The sequence below is a fragment of the Electrophorus electricus genome, chromosome 15, assembly GCF_041902795.1.
Source record: "Electrophorus electricus isolate QZ-2024a chromosome 15, ASM4190279v1, whole genome shotgun sequence".
In the NCBI taxonomy this organism is placed as follows: Eukaryota; Metazoa; Chordata; class Actinopteri; order Gymnotiformes; family Gymnotidae; genus Electrophorus; species Electrophorus electricus.
Genome location: NC_137511.1, coordinates 9912227 through 9925085, shown reverse-complemented (window position 1 = coordinate 9925085; position 12859 = coordinate 9912227). Strand labels below are relative to the sequence as shown.

The window sequence follows — 12859 nt, the reverse complement described above, 5'->3', positions numbered from 1 at the left end:
ATGTTAAATTTTCTTTGAAGGGGAAAAAACTTTGTTTCCACAGGAAAAAAAAAAATTATTGTAAAATGATATAGAAATTGGAGTGATTAAGAGATGGAGTATGGGACTTTCAGAGATTGAGCAGCAAAGCCAGTGTGCGTATATATATGTGTGTGTGTGTGTGTGTGTGTGTGTGTGTGTGTGTGTGTGTGTGAGAGAGAGAGAGAGAGAGAGAGAGAGAGAGAGAGAGAGAGAGATGGGGGGGGGGGGATGAAAGATACTGCTTTGATTACAGTCTGAGAAGCATGTTCCTGCCCAGACGCTGGTGGTGTCACTTCCCTGTGCATGCACATTTAATCCCTCTGCCTGCCAGGAGGATGGAGAGGGGAAACCTGATCCCCCAGGGGGCCAGCAGACAGGAGGACAAGAGAAGGAGAATAAGACAGAGCCAGAGAAAGAGAGAGAGAGAGCCATAGAGAGAGAGACAACAAGCACTAACAAGATTCATAAGTTAGCTAATGGCACAGTGATATTTTTGCTGTTATCACCATTGCATGCAACACAGAAATAGTAAAAGTAGTTGGGAAAACTGAATGGTCTTATAACAATTAAGCATCTGTGATTGCTATTATTATATTTTTAGTGAACAAATTGTTTCTGACTTTTAGATATAACTAGGTAGGAGGAACTTAGGAACCTGTGGGCCACCATCATCCCCCACCATTCAACACACACACACACAGACACACACACAGTTTAGCGGCAGCCTCTCCCAGTGCTATCGGGTATCGCGTCCCTCCCGAGAGGGAAGGTGAGCCCGCTTCATGAATCATTTAGAGTGTGCGCTGTGAGTGGAGGTCAGTGTGACTGCTCAGTGTAGGGTGTCTCTGTCCATGGCCCCCACACAACTGCCTTGATTTGAATAGAAGAAAAAAAAGTGGAAGGGTTAGGCCATGGCATGGTCAGCACCAGGGCCTGTAGTGAGGCAGAGCACAGCCCAGCCGTCTGGGTGAGCACCGCTCCCCCTCACACCCGACTCGGTGAAACAGGAGACAGGTGCAGATGGTGGCAGAGCCCAGGATGGACTGCCCAGTCATACACACAACCTCGCAACCTCCCAACCTCCCAACCTCCCAACCTCCCAACCTCCCAACCTCACAGCTCACTCTGCCAAAGCCTACATTAGAGAGACAAAAAATAGTGTCTTGCTGCTTGATTAGGAAGAAGTCTGGTGTGGACAGTTAAACAGTAGATGAAGTTTGCTGTAGAATACACAGATTTGCATATTAAGAACTAAAAGGCAGGGAACTTTTCAGAGGAAAAAGGGATGAAGAATGTAGATAGCATTCAATACATGTCAAATGTCTTGGTTAACTATCAAAAGCAAGGATAAGAGCAATACTAACGGAATCAAAATCAAGGTTTAAACCTTAAGAGACAACATTTTTAACACTGTGTTAGGAGTATATACTGTGCGTTTTACCGATTGATTTAAAGATTTATAATTTAAATTAAAATGAAGCAATTGGTGTGGATATTGCAATATATTTATTCAAGGTCTTGGTTTCAATAAAGTAACAATTGAGTAAAATTTTGTAATAGATTTTAGTAGAGGGCTTAGGCTTTTGCATCTCACTACACAACGTAGGTTTTATACTTGATTAGGAAGATTAAGAAGATTTATGTCAGCATTTCTCAGACTTCTCTGCTCCATCAGCAAGCTCAGATGCAGGAGCACCACACAGTAGCCAGGCCTGGCTCTCTGATTCTCCAGCTGGCTTTAGAATGACACAGCATACTTAGTGCCAGCCCAGCCCTCAGTGCTTAGAGTATACCAGCTCTCTCCGACTTCTTGTGCACTCTATAAACTTCCAGCAGCTCCTGCACCACCCCTGCTCTGCCATCATGCCCCTGGAGCTGGACCACGACTGCTGCCGGCTGGAAGTGCTTGCAGACAGGCCAGCCACTGCCTACACACCTCCTCCCCTTCTGCAGGGAAACTGATACTGGCCATGTACAATCAATCAGGCCCTTTTACTGCAAACTCAGCCCTGTGCTGGATAGTGCATGTGCATTGGACGCTATTGGGATTGAATACTTTACTGGATGGAATGTCGAACTCTTGTGAATATTTGAATGAATGATGAACTCTGGGAACTTTTAGCACCATATGCATTGCTATAAATTTTTTTTTAACTAATCCATGACTACCACTCTGTGTATGACGGATATGACAGATATGAAAGAAACTTCCCTGTGTTATTTATCCTCTATTTGTTAGGTGCAACTACAAACTCACTCTCATTCAAATAAGGTTAGAACATAGATTAATCAAGAGAAATATAAAACTACCAATTTCTTTTGAGTTGCTTTTAATTTGAGTGTACTCTTTAAAACAATGGATCAAAAATAAAGCTCCACCTTAATAACAAGCAAAATATTTCAATATATCCATATGTTATGATGTATCTACAACATATAGTTAATAATCTAATAAACACAGCCTTAAAAATCAATAAGGCCAAATTAGTAAACATCTCAGTGTCCACTTGGAACCAAATGCTGCAGTTACAATGTCCATATGAAAAAGTAAGATGGCCTCATGTTACATTCCAAAATAACTCAACAGATACATGATACCAGCGACTTCTCGTCACAACTATCAATCTAACACACTTCTGGTGGCTGTCTTGTCCAAAGCGACGAACCCAGTGGCTCCTATGTTACTATTTTTCTCCTTTCGATATTACCAAACGTACCGATGATTACCTAATCACTCGTAACATTCATGTGACATTCCTTTATTTCGAATATTGGATAGTAAAGTAGCTAGACCGATTATGGAGTGAAATCGTTTAATATTGTAAGCAGGCATAAGTAAAATTTAGTGGTTCTAGAATACGCAGACATCGATATGTCAACTAGACAAGTCTTGACTGCAGTAAAGATTAGGCCAAATACGAGTATGAGTTGTATTATTTATCTCTAATTTCATGGAATTCGTCGTTATTTACTGTATGTGCTACAGAATTGCATGTTGTGAGTTTTCATGTCTGTCTCCGCTGTTTGCGCCGCACCGGAGAGGGTTGCTCTTCTTCCCCTGTGCTGCATGACAGTGCCATTCTATCGCCATGTAGTGGGGTCAGTTTCGGCTACACAACTTTTCTGCACACTTCCCTGAATGGCTCCCCAAGAGGATGCGCTCGCGCCAGGCACAGAGGCAAACCTGTAAAGAGATACGCTTACCGGAGGGCGGGCTAATAGCTGAAGACAATCGAGGAAATAATGTATTGCGCATAACTTGAACGCGAGAGTCAAGAATAAGATCATTTCCGTTTCTTAATAGGCTAGGTAATCTAATTATCAGATGAAGAAAATTAACTACGATTCATATCTATATATGTAAAGAATAACGTTTCACTGTTGCTGTTGGGTTGTTTTTATATCATGCATTTTTGATATGCTTAGCAAGAATTGAGTTTCGTCCGTGGGAACACCTCAAACCCCTTGAGTCACCTGTGTGAATTTGGGGAAAGCAATAGGAAGCAAGTGGAGTTAAGAAAACACCGGGAACGCTGGAATAGTTTTTCTTGCAGTAATGTCTATGCCACCAACCTTTGGTTTCACGCAAGAGCAAGTTGCCTGTGTCTGTGAAGTCCTGCAACAAGGAGGGAGTATTGAACGCCTGGGACGTTTTCTGTGGTCCTTGCCTGCTTGCGAACACCTTCACAAGAACGAGAGTGTGCTCAAAGCAAAAGCAGTGGTCGCTTTTCATCGAGGCAACTTCAGGGAGCTTTATAAAGTACTAGAAAGTCACCAGTTTTCTCCGCACAACCATCCCAAGCTGCAACAGCTCTGGCTGAAAGCGCACTACATCGAGGCAGAAAAGCTCCGCGGTCGCCCTCTCGGCGCGGTTGGAAAGTATCGCGTCCGCAGAAAGTTTCCTCTGCCTCGTACCATATGGGATGGAGAGGAGACAAGTTACTGCTTTAAAGAGAAGAGCCGCTGCGTACTCAAAGAGTGGTACTCTCACAACCCGTACCCTTCCCCAAGGGAAAAAAGAGAATTGGCCGAGGCTACAGGTCTTACAACCACGCAGGTTAGCAACTGGTTCAAGAACCGAAGACAGAGAGACCGCGCTGCAGAGGCAAAGGAAAGGTAAAGCTGTTCAAACGTTTTATTCGAGATATATAATGTTTATCTTGCTCGGGTTGTTCTTTTTGTTTCACTGAAACTTCGCTAAAGTAGTATGTAAATTACACAATACGATTATTGTTTTCTTGGTACACGACCAGTGCTACAGTGTATAAAGCAACATTATGGGCTCTGAATCAGGGAATAAAGTGACAAATGAGACACCAAAGGTGAAAACCTTAGATTTGAACAAATATTATATTACTAGTTATTTCACAAATGGCACTCTAGCATTTAAGAGATATCCACCTGTAAAGGCTACTGCAGAAATGTAGACCTGTCATTTAATTTGCTGTAGGCCTTCAAGAGGTTCAGTGATCTCCTCGAACCACCTTGTTTATAGTGCGCAATCTGCTAAATCACCTTTTAACCCGCATTCTGGGCCAGAGATTCTCAGGTGCAAAATCCCCACAAATTATATAGTCACATTCCTTATCCACTTTTAGGATATTCTTCATCGATGAAATTGGCTAAATATTACTAATTAAATTATCAACAGTTGAACACGATAATGAATAGAAAGGATTTTCCTCGAAAAGTTATAATTATTATTATCATTGTTATTGTTATTATCGATTATCATTTTCGTTTTTAAGTTCTAAAAGGGGTAAATCTAAAATTTAATGATGCAATATATTTTGTTTTACTGTTGTTGTTGAGTTGTGCTTATATTTTAATTTAAATAACTTGATAACATTTGGCCAGTTAGAACACGTTTCTGTTAAACGGCATCTCCTAAAACAAGGTAGAGGCGACTGTATGGAACATAAGCGAAGGCCTGGGTTGTGTGCTTTTGCTGAATTGCTAGGCTAATGTCTGTCACTTATCTCCTCCTCAGGGAAAATGAAGGCACAAATCAAAACGGGCACAACCTACTGACGTCTCAAATGAACGAAAACAAATCTCAGTGTGAAAGTTCGGACGACGACAAATCTCCAGTCGGGACCCCGGATCACACGTCCATGAGCCCTGCTATGCTCATGCCCTCCAGCTCGGGCCTGCCACCCCTCCACAGCTTTGCCCCTCCGCCGGGCCCCAGTGCAATACCTGTCAGTGGCACGGACACCCACCACCTCCATCAGCAGCGCAATCACCACCACCACCTTTCCATGCACGACAGCCTTCTCAACCCCATGGCGGCCAGCCTGGTGGATCTAGGCTCGTAAGAACTCGGAGGTTTAAAACCCGTGCGCAACGAGGGCATACGTACTGCGCTTAAAGACCACTTGCTATTAAACCAAAGATGATGAAGACAAACATGTATTAATTTCCCAATTGTTATACATCAAATAACATTTGTTGCATAACCAGCTTTGACGAAATGTATGTATTTGGACGACTTGTAGTCTTATAAACCAATAGCCGATTTCAAACAAAGACCAACAAAAGGAAGGTATCATCCACGTTATGCACTATACGCGAAAGATAAGGAACTTTCCATTGTATAATGAATCATTATAAATCAGCTGATAGTTTTTTGATATATCTTGCTATACATAAACTAATAAAATATATATTGACAAGACAATATTGACTATAGTCGTTTTTTTCCTCTTTTTTGAGGATAATCGACTTTGGCTTATTTGCCCCCTTATAAGAGTTAATATCAAAGATAAAGATAAATATTACTATATAAAGTTAAGGCCACATTCGTAAAAAGAAACAAAAATCAATCTGTCATAATTACAATAACAATTTCTTGTTAGTTTCTCAAGTAGAGACACACAACTGTTTTTTTGTCTTATTATTCTTGCATTATCGTTCAGTGACAATTATTAGCATTAATAAAATGAAAAAGAACCTGTCACAATTTCGATTGTATTCATCAGATAGGCAATTGAGATTAATATAATTACAGCTAATATGGCACTCATAAATAAAGACATTTCCCACTGAGAATGTCAGTATAAGACTAAACAATTTAAAAATAATGGGGCAGTTGGCAAAGGTGTGCAATACCCAAGTGCAGTATGTAGCCTACATTAGGTCAATGTACAAATCTACAACAGGTAAGCGAACTGAGCGGGCAGTTAAATTCAGTTTCCCCTTCTCCACTGTAGGTTAATTAGATATCTTTATTGGGAGTTAGGTTAAGTAATTTTAGAGCTTGACATATTGTCGAGTTTTTATATTGTTGAGATTATTTCAGCCTCGTTCGTCTCTGTTGGATGGACGCTTTTTGAGCTGGAATTTATTCAAGATTAGCGGTAAATGTGACATTAGAAAAATTTCTCGAAAGCATCATAGTTCTATGTGTATCGAAAACTCTGTAGTACGATTATAAAGCTCATAAAAACCTTTGTACATATAATATTATTTCATCTATTCAGTTATTTTACGATCTAGTACATACAGTCTTTAATCATGGAGATCTACACTTCGTGAAAGAAAGATGTCTGGTTTGTTATGACCGTGAATTGGTCTAGTCTGTAGGCAGTTTGGTTACCTCAATGGTTATGATTGTCTTCTCAAGAAAAAGCTAATAGATGCACGAAACAATACATTCAAGAATGTGCCGTTTGTAGGTAATTTGTATTTAACACAGTCTATATGAAGAACAATCCATCAGAACCTATGAACTGTAGTACAGATTCCACTTAAGTAAGTGTAAACACAATCATTTTTAGACTTGGTGTCTGATAGGTTTAAATTTATAAAGGGTCTTTTTACTGTTCTCATTATAAAATTCAATTAAATGAATTAAAATGGAACTGATATCTTCATCATTGTTATCACGAGTGTCTGATAACAAACCAGGCTCCTGATTGACCGAAATTCGTAGGATGCAGATTTATTACTCAATTTTTTATTAATGATAGGCCATAGCCTATTCGTGGGCTATTCGTGAATGGAGAATGGAGTAACAGGGTTTTAACAGAATTTTAAAATCGCGCTAAATTTCAGCAATTACACTCACAAAATTAACTTGTAAATTATTTTCCTCACATCCACTATGAAGTGTTTTGTAAATATTTAAAATGTGTCCATATTGGGAAACTAACTCTAATCCTTAGGCCTACGTAGCCGTTAAGGACGGTTGTAATAAGTCAAGTTAGGGTTCATACTAGGATTCGCTCTACAATCATACCAAATCAATATTATAGAGGTTAACAAAGACTGCAAGGATAAACAGGTCTCACAACAGATAACTATTTTGGCTATACAAGTTTTATTTAGTAGCCAAAGCCAGTGATTTCCAAACTGTGAAATATAGGCTTCGGCACTGGGTTTTCTTCGTTGGAAGAAAAGTTGCATGTTCTACTCTAAAATTGCCGAATTCTGAACGCAAGCAATCAGCCTATATTTGCACAGCTTGTTTGCAAGTGTAAATAAATTTAAGGTATAAATAGGCAATGTTTGTCTCACGGTGGGAATAAAGCGTTTCAGACGTGGTTGTGTCTAGAAACTGAAAGTATTATCTAAAAGAAAACTGATAGCCTAGATTGAATCAGATGTAGAACAGGGGAAACTACACCGTGAAGTCTTTTCCACCCATTATCTAATTCCCATGATTAGCTCTATTGGAAGGATTATATTGGTCAAAATCAAAATTGGGATCATACTGCCGCCTAGTGCAGAAAATGCTTCATTGTGACCCTTCAAAATTACACGGGCTCTACGTCTGCCTGACGCTGTAGCTTACCTGGTACAGCAGGAAAAGCAAGGTACTCTCAGTACCAAGGCCGTGGTTTTTACCCATACCTTCATACTGATTAACATATATGTTGCTCCTTTAAAAAGCGACTACGAAAGGCTGTAACTGTTTACCTGACCTTTCTGTTTAGCGCTGCATCAACCACGAAAAGTAACAGTGATAGCATCGACTCTGCTGTTTTTCCCGGCATTGTGTTTGAATAATATTGTTTAACATAGTTTAATAAAACAATTACGATCGTAATAATTAGCTTATTATTAACAGGACGGTCTTGTTGTCGGTAAGAAGAATTCTTATTCTTTTTCATTTTTCTAAAAATCTTTTTTAGTCCTTAGCGACGATAAATTGACCACTGTCTCAGGAGCTGCGCTTACAAATGTACAAATACGAACTACATTTATGGCTGTTGTTGAATTACACATGTTTATACCCTCAAACTCATCTCTCACAACAAAAATCAAAAACAGAAACGTATCTGCCTAATACAAAACTGGTAACTCATTAGGTGGGAACAATTAGAGTTATACCTGAGCAGGATTTCTGTAATATTTAAAACAGACATATATACTAGACCCATAATATAGGTATATCCCTTGGTTGTTTAAATTACTGAAGTGTTTAGTAAGGATATTACCTATGCCTTAGAATTGAGCTTATAATGTATTTCACAAGCATTGCTGTTTTGTTCAAAAATATATAGCCTTCGTGGGCTGTATTAGCGGAACCAACGTAAAAGTCGGACCAAACAGTACTAACACGATCTGTAGGGTGTAAAATCAACCACATGATGGCGTGAAAAGCACAGAATTCAGAGACCATATAAGCTGTCCATTGAGGTTTTATCCATCGCTGAAGCTTCGTTTCATGTTAAATTTTGCATTGATACCTTTGTTCTCTTGAACATCAGCATTCTAACCCCGATTAAACTAATCACCATCTTCAAAAGCACTGCTTAATCTTCATCATCTGATTTCGATTTAAGTTGAATTGAACACCAGGAGGAAAGATGAGCGCTGTGTCACGTGGACAGGAACAAATGGAAATAAATTCATTCAGATGTAAGACATTACTTCATTGTTGTTTATTAAGAGTGACTTGCTGGTATCGTCTAATCTAGTACATGTGCACATCTAGTACATGTGCGCATTTGTGGGGGTCAGTTAGCTGTTTCAAAGAACACGCCACAGTGTAGGCTACTCCACGTATAATTCTCGGATAAAACTCACATGGTGAAATCGCAGGTGATGGGTCTCGACCCTTCTCAGCAGTTGCGCGTGAAGGTGAATAGGTTAAAGCAATTACCATTTGCTTGAAGTAAGCCGAGTAAGTTTGCATCGAAGTCAAAGTGCGCTTGCGTTTACCAGCTGGTACAGTGCGCGGAGGCCATGAGAACACGCGCTTGCGGTTATGAGTTAAAGTTAAAACATCCGTCCCATACAGCTATTTATCCTGTCATCATTCATGTGACTTTAAGAAGTCTGTTTGAATATTACAATATTCGGATGATACTACATTTTTATGGTTTGAAATGGAAAAAAAACCTAAGTGTTGTGCAACATATATACAAATTATTATAAAAGATAAACTGAACATGTTCGGAAGCATTTCAATGCTGAGCAATAAGGTATAGGGTGCTGCTTATTTAGTGCAAGTTACTGTGTTTGAAAAGTTATCTGTAAGTAAAAAAAAATCTACTTGAATTTGCTAAAAGGTGAGTAACGTTTTATGTTCTATAGCAGGACTCCACGCAGTCTCGTGAATCCAGGTCAGGGGGACTGCCGCGTGAATAAACACGAATACAAAACTGCTCAGTTAAGCGATGAAAGCCAAATCGAAAACAGGCCAGAAAAACCCTGCGCGTAATAAAAAGCACTACAACGAGCGCCAACGCGCTCTCCTACTGCATAAATATTACGTATTGAGAGAATATATTATGGTCGTATTTTTATTTTCCTTGATGTTCTATAATTTCTAGGCCAATTCCAAAAGAGATTCCTCGTTACTCCTTGTCATTTATCAAGGCTTGTAATAAAAGCATATCCCCGTTCTTCTCGTTTCAATAATAATAATAATAATAATAATAATAATAATAATAATAATAACAAACATTTAAACTTCATTTAAAACGATGCATGCTTCTTAACTAACCGCAGATATTATTTTTATATAATATAAAGCAAGCAACTTAAGAATTTATATACATTCAAATTTGTCAATAATAAAGACAGCTATGAAAGTGACAATTAGGGACAGAATAACCCATTACAAATAAACAGTAGCCTATTTTTAATTTTTCACGCACCATATGACACCAGGCTTATTTCTTTAAAGCGTTCTAAGCGAACGCTCGAGGAACACTCCAGCACTTTCTGCTTTCAGAAAAGCTTACCATTCAATATACCCAAAAAAGACATGAATAGCTTCATAATATTAAATTATATTTATTTGCATAAAAGTGACCCATAACACTGTGTTCAGCGCCATAAACCCATTTACAGTATAAAAACGAACGAATGAACATACATTAAAAATCTCAAAGCACTTTACAGACACTTGGACATCTTATGGACACAAAATAACGAAAGTTGCTGCAGGATGGCGTAATTGCAATATTATACAAGCATATTCAGTACGTTCTAGATCTAAGAAGGGAAAACGCATCAGACACTGATAATTCAATATAAAATCTCGAGATAAATGCAAACTTTGAACATTGCTGTCAAGTCAAAGAAGACGGGTAAAGGTGCTTTTGACTTTCCACGATTGTCTGATAAACACAGAAAATAAAATTGTCCGCTTGGCGGCTTGATCGCTTGGGGGGAGCAGAAGCAGAAAAGACGTAAAATGGCGAAAAGCCCAAGTCTTCCTCCTCATAGTGCCGCTTCAAAACCGTCCAAAATATTCACAAATGACCATGCAAAATGAGAGAGATGAGAAAGCGTCGGTCCATTGAAGCGCTTGGAAAATAGCATGCTTTTCTCCATTTGATGAACAACAGTGAAAGCCAAAATGGTCGCTACCCATGTTGTCCATTTTCAGTTTAATTTTCAGGTCCAGATTTCCCGTATTTAAACGATGCTACATCATACGTCGAAGTCTGAATCACTGTCCGTAACGGAGAGAATGGTGCCAGCGTCAACCCGCTCAATCATGCTAGACACGCTGGTGGTGGGGCTTGCGGCCGCGGAAGGAGGCTCAGCGGAGCTGTGAGGGGTACAGCCCGAATCTGAAATAGAACGGAGGCCGCTTTGCCCGAGACCGTGATGCTGGAGCCTAGAAGGAAATGAAATGTTGACAATACAGTTACTTGTTATTTATGTATGTTAAACACTATATTAAATTATTTCGTTACTAACAAATCCGTATTCTGCTCTGCACGGTAAAAGAATAAATACAGGATTCACATTTTACCCAAAATGAAAATCAGTTATTTCTATCTTCAAACAAACAAAAAATCATTGACAAGTACACGAATCAAGATACGGACAATTAAATAGTAAAACAATCAATTTCCTATACTGGAAATACACATAAGGAAACTCAACTCGGGTATAACTGTTTTGCGGTTATGAATATGGGTGATGTTATTCAGTTATTTCAAATGGTTAATGGGAATTTTTTTTCATCTTTATACTGAGAGGCTATATAAATATAAATAGGTTTATCGAGAAGTAATATTTGAATATTGTTCAAATATAACCTATGCAACTACGGATGTTGCATACAAATAATGATAATGATACAATTATTAATAGAAGAAGAACAAGAAATAATTATAATATATGGCATGGTAATAATCAAACCTTTTTTAACCTACTGCTACCCATTTTCTTTATACTTGTCAGGAAGCCTGAGCATCTTCACTGAATTATTATTGTTGAAAATAATTTATTGAAAAACCGTGAAAATAAACCTTCTATTTTTTACTATTATTTGATGTTGGGTTACATAAGGACATCGCAATGTTACCAATCTTCATATAAAGGACCTGTTATTGTAAATGAATAAATGTAATCACAAACACTATCCAGTTGATGATAAACACGGTATTGTTTGTTGCACATTTCAAATGCACATTTCAAATTTTGGTAAGCTTCCAAAATGTTTACATATTTGAAATCATTTGTCCTAATATACAACAAACTGTCAAATAGACCCATCGGTTAAATATAAGTCACATTTAAATACACATTAAATACATATTTTTAATAGCGTGCAAAATACCTGTTTTTTGCCGCAGCTGCTCTGTCTCTTTGCCTTCGGTTTTTAAACCAATTTCCCACTTGCGTGGGGGTCAGTCCAGTGGCTTGCGCCAGTTCCCTTTTCTTGCTGGGGTTTGGGTAGGGGTCCTGAAGGTACCACTCCCTGAGCAAGCCGCGAGTTCGTTCTTTGAAACAGTGGGTCTTCTGTTCACCGTCCCAGATGGTCCGTGGCAAAGGAAACTTCTTACGCACTCTGTACTTATCAACGGGTCCGAGGGGACGACCTCGCAGCTTCTCTGCTTCTTGATAGTGTGCTTCTAACCACATCGCCTGGAGCTTTCCGTGGGAGTCCTTGGTAAACTTGTGGTTCTCCAGAATGTGGTATAATTCTCGGAAACTTCCAGTGTGATAGGCGACCACTGCTCGGGCTCGCTGTATTGATTCGTGTTTGTTGATGGCATCGCAGGCTCCGGGTGCTACAGGCAGAGACCAGAGGAAACGACCTAGTCTCTCGATGTCCCCTGTCTCCTCCAGCGTCTCGCACACGCTGGCTACCTGTTCTGCCGTGAAGTTGAGCGTGGGTAGCTGAAACATGGGTAAGTCCTCCGGGGATCTCGCCCTGGGAAGGCTGCCCGCCAAAAGAAGAGGGCGATCCGCAAAGTTCGGCAGGAAGAGATGAGAGGGATATAGTTCTAAAGGAGATCTGAAAACCATGGATTTGCCGTAGGTCGACGAATAAGAAAGGAAAAAAAACACAGTAAAGGTAACAGCTTGATGTTTCTGCAGCTATAGCTGTAATGCCACAAGGCCGGGTAATATCTACCCTTAA

At 39.4% G+C, this 12859-nt stretch overlaps 2 protein-coding genes across 2 annotated transcripts; one reads left to right on the top strand and one right to left on the bottom strand.

Annotated features, from left to right (window-relative positions):
- Positions 1 to 3138: 3138 nt before the first annotated feature.
- On the top strand, positions 3139 to 5682 carry six2b (SIX homeobox 2b). Its single transcript, XM_027002619.3, has 2 exons — positions 3139 to 4137; positions 5012 to 5682. The coding sequence occupies exons 1-2, from the start codon at positions 3578 to 3580 to the stop codon at positions 5337 to 5339; spliced, it is 888 nt and encodes a 295-aa protein (XP_026858420.2). The 5' UTR covers positions 3139 to 3577; the 3' UTR covers positions 5340 to 5682.
- A 4571-nt stretch (positions 5683 to 10253) lies between these two features.
- six3b (SIX homeobox 3b) lies at positions 10254 to 12748 on the bottom strand. The gene is made up of 2 exons (XM_027002685.2): positions 12053 to 12748; positions 10254 to 11101 (listed from the first exon to the last, which is right to left on the bottom strand). The coding sequence occupies exons 1-2, from the start codon at positions 12742 to 12744 to the stop codon at positions 10912 to 10914; spliced, it is 882 nt and encodes a 293-aa protein (XP_026858486.1). The 5' UTR covers positions 12745 to 12748; the 3' UTR covers positions 10254 to 10911.
- Between the last annotated feature and the right edge of the window lie 111 nt (positions 12749 to 12859).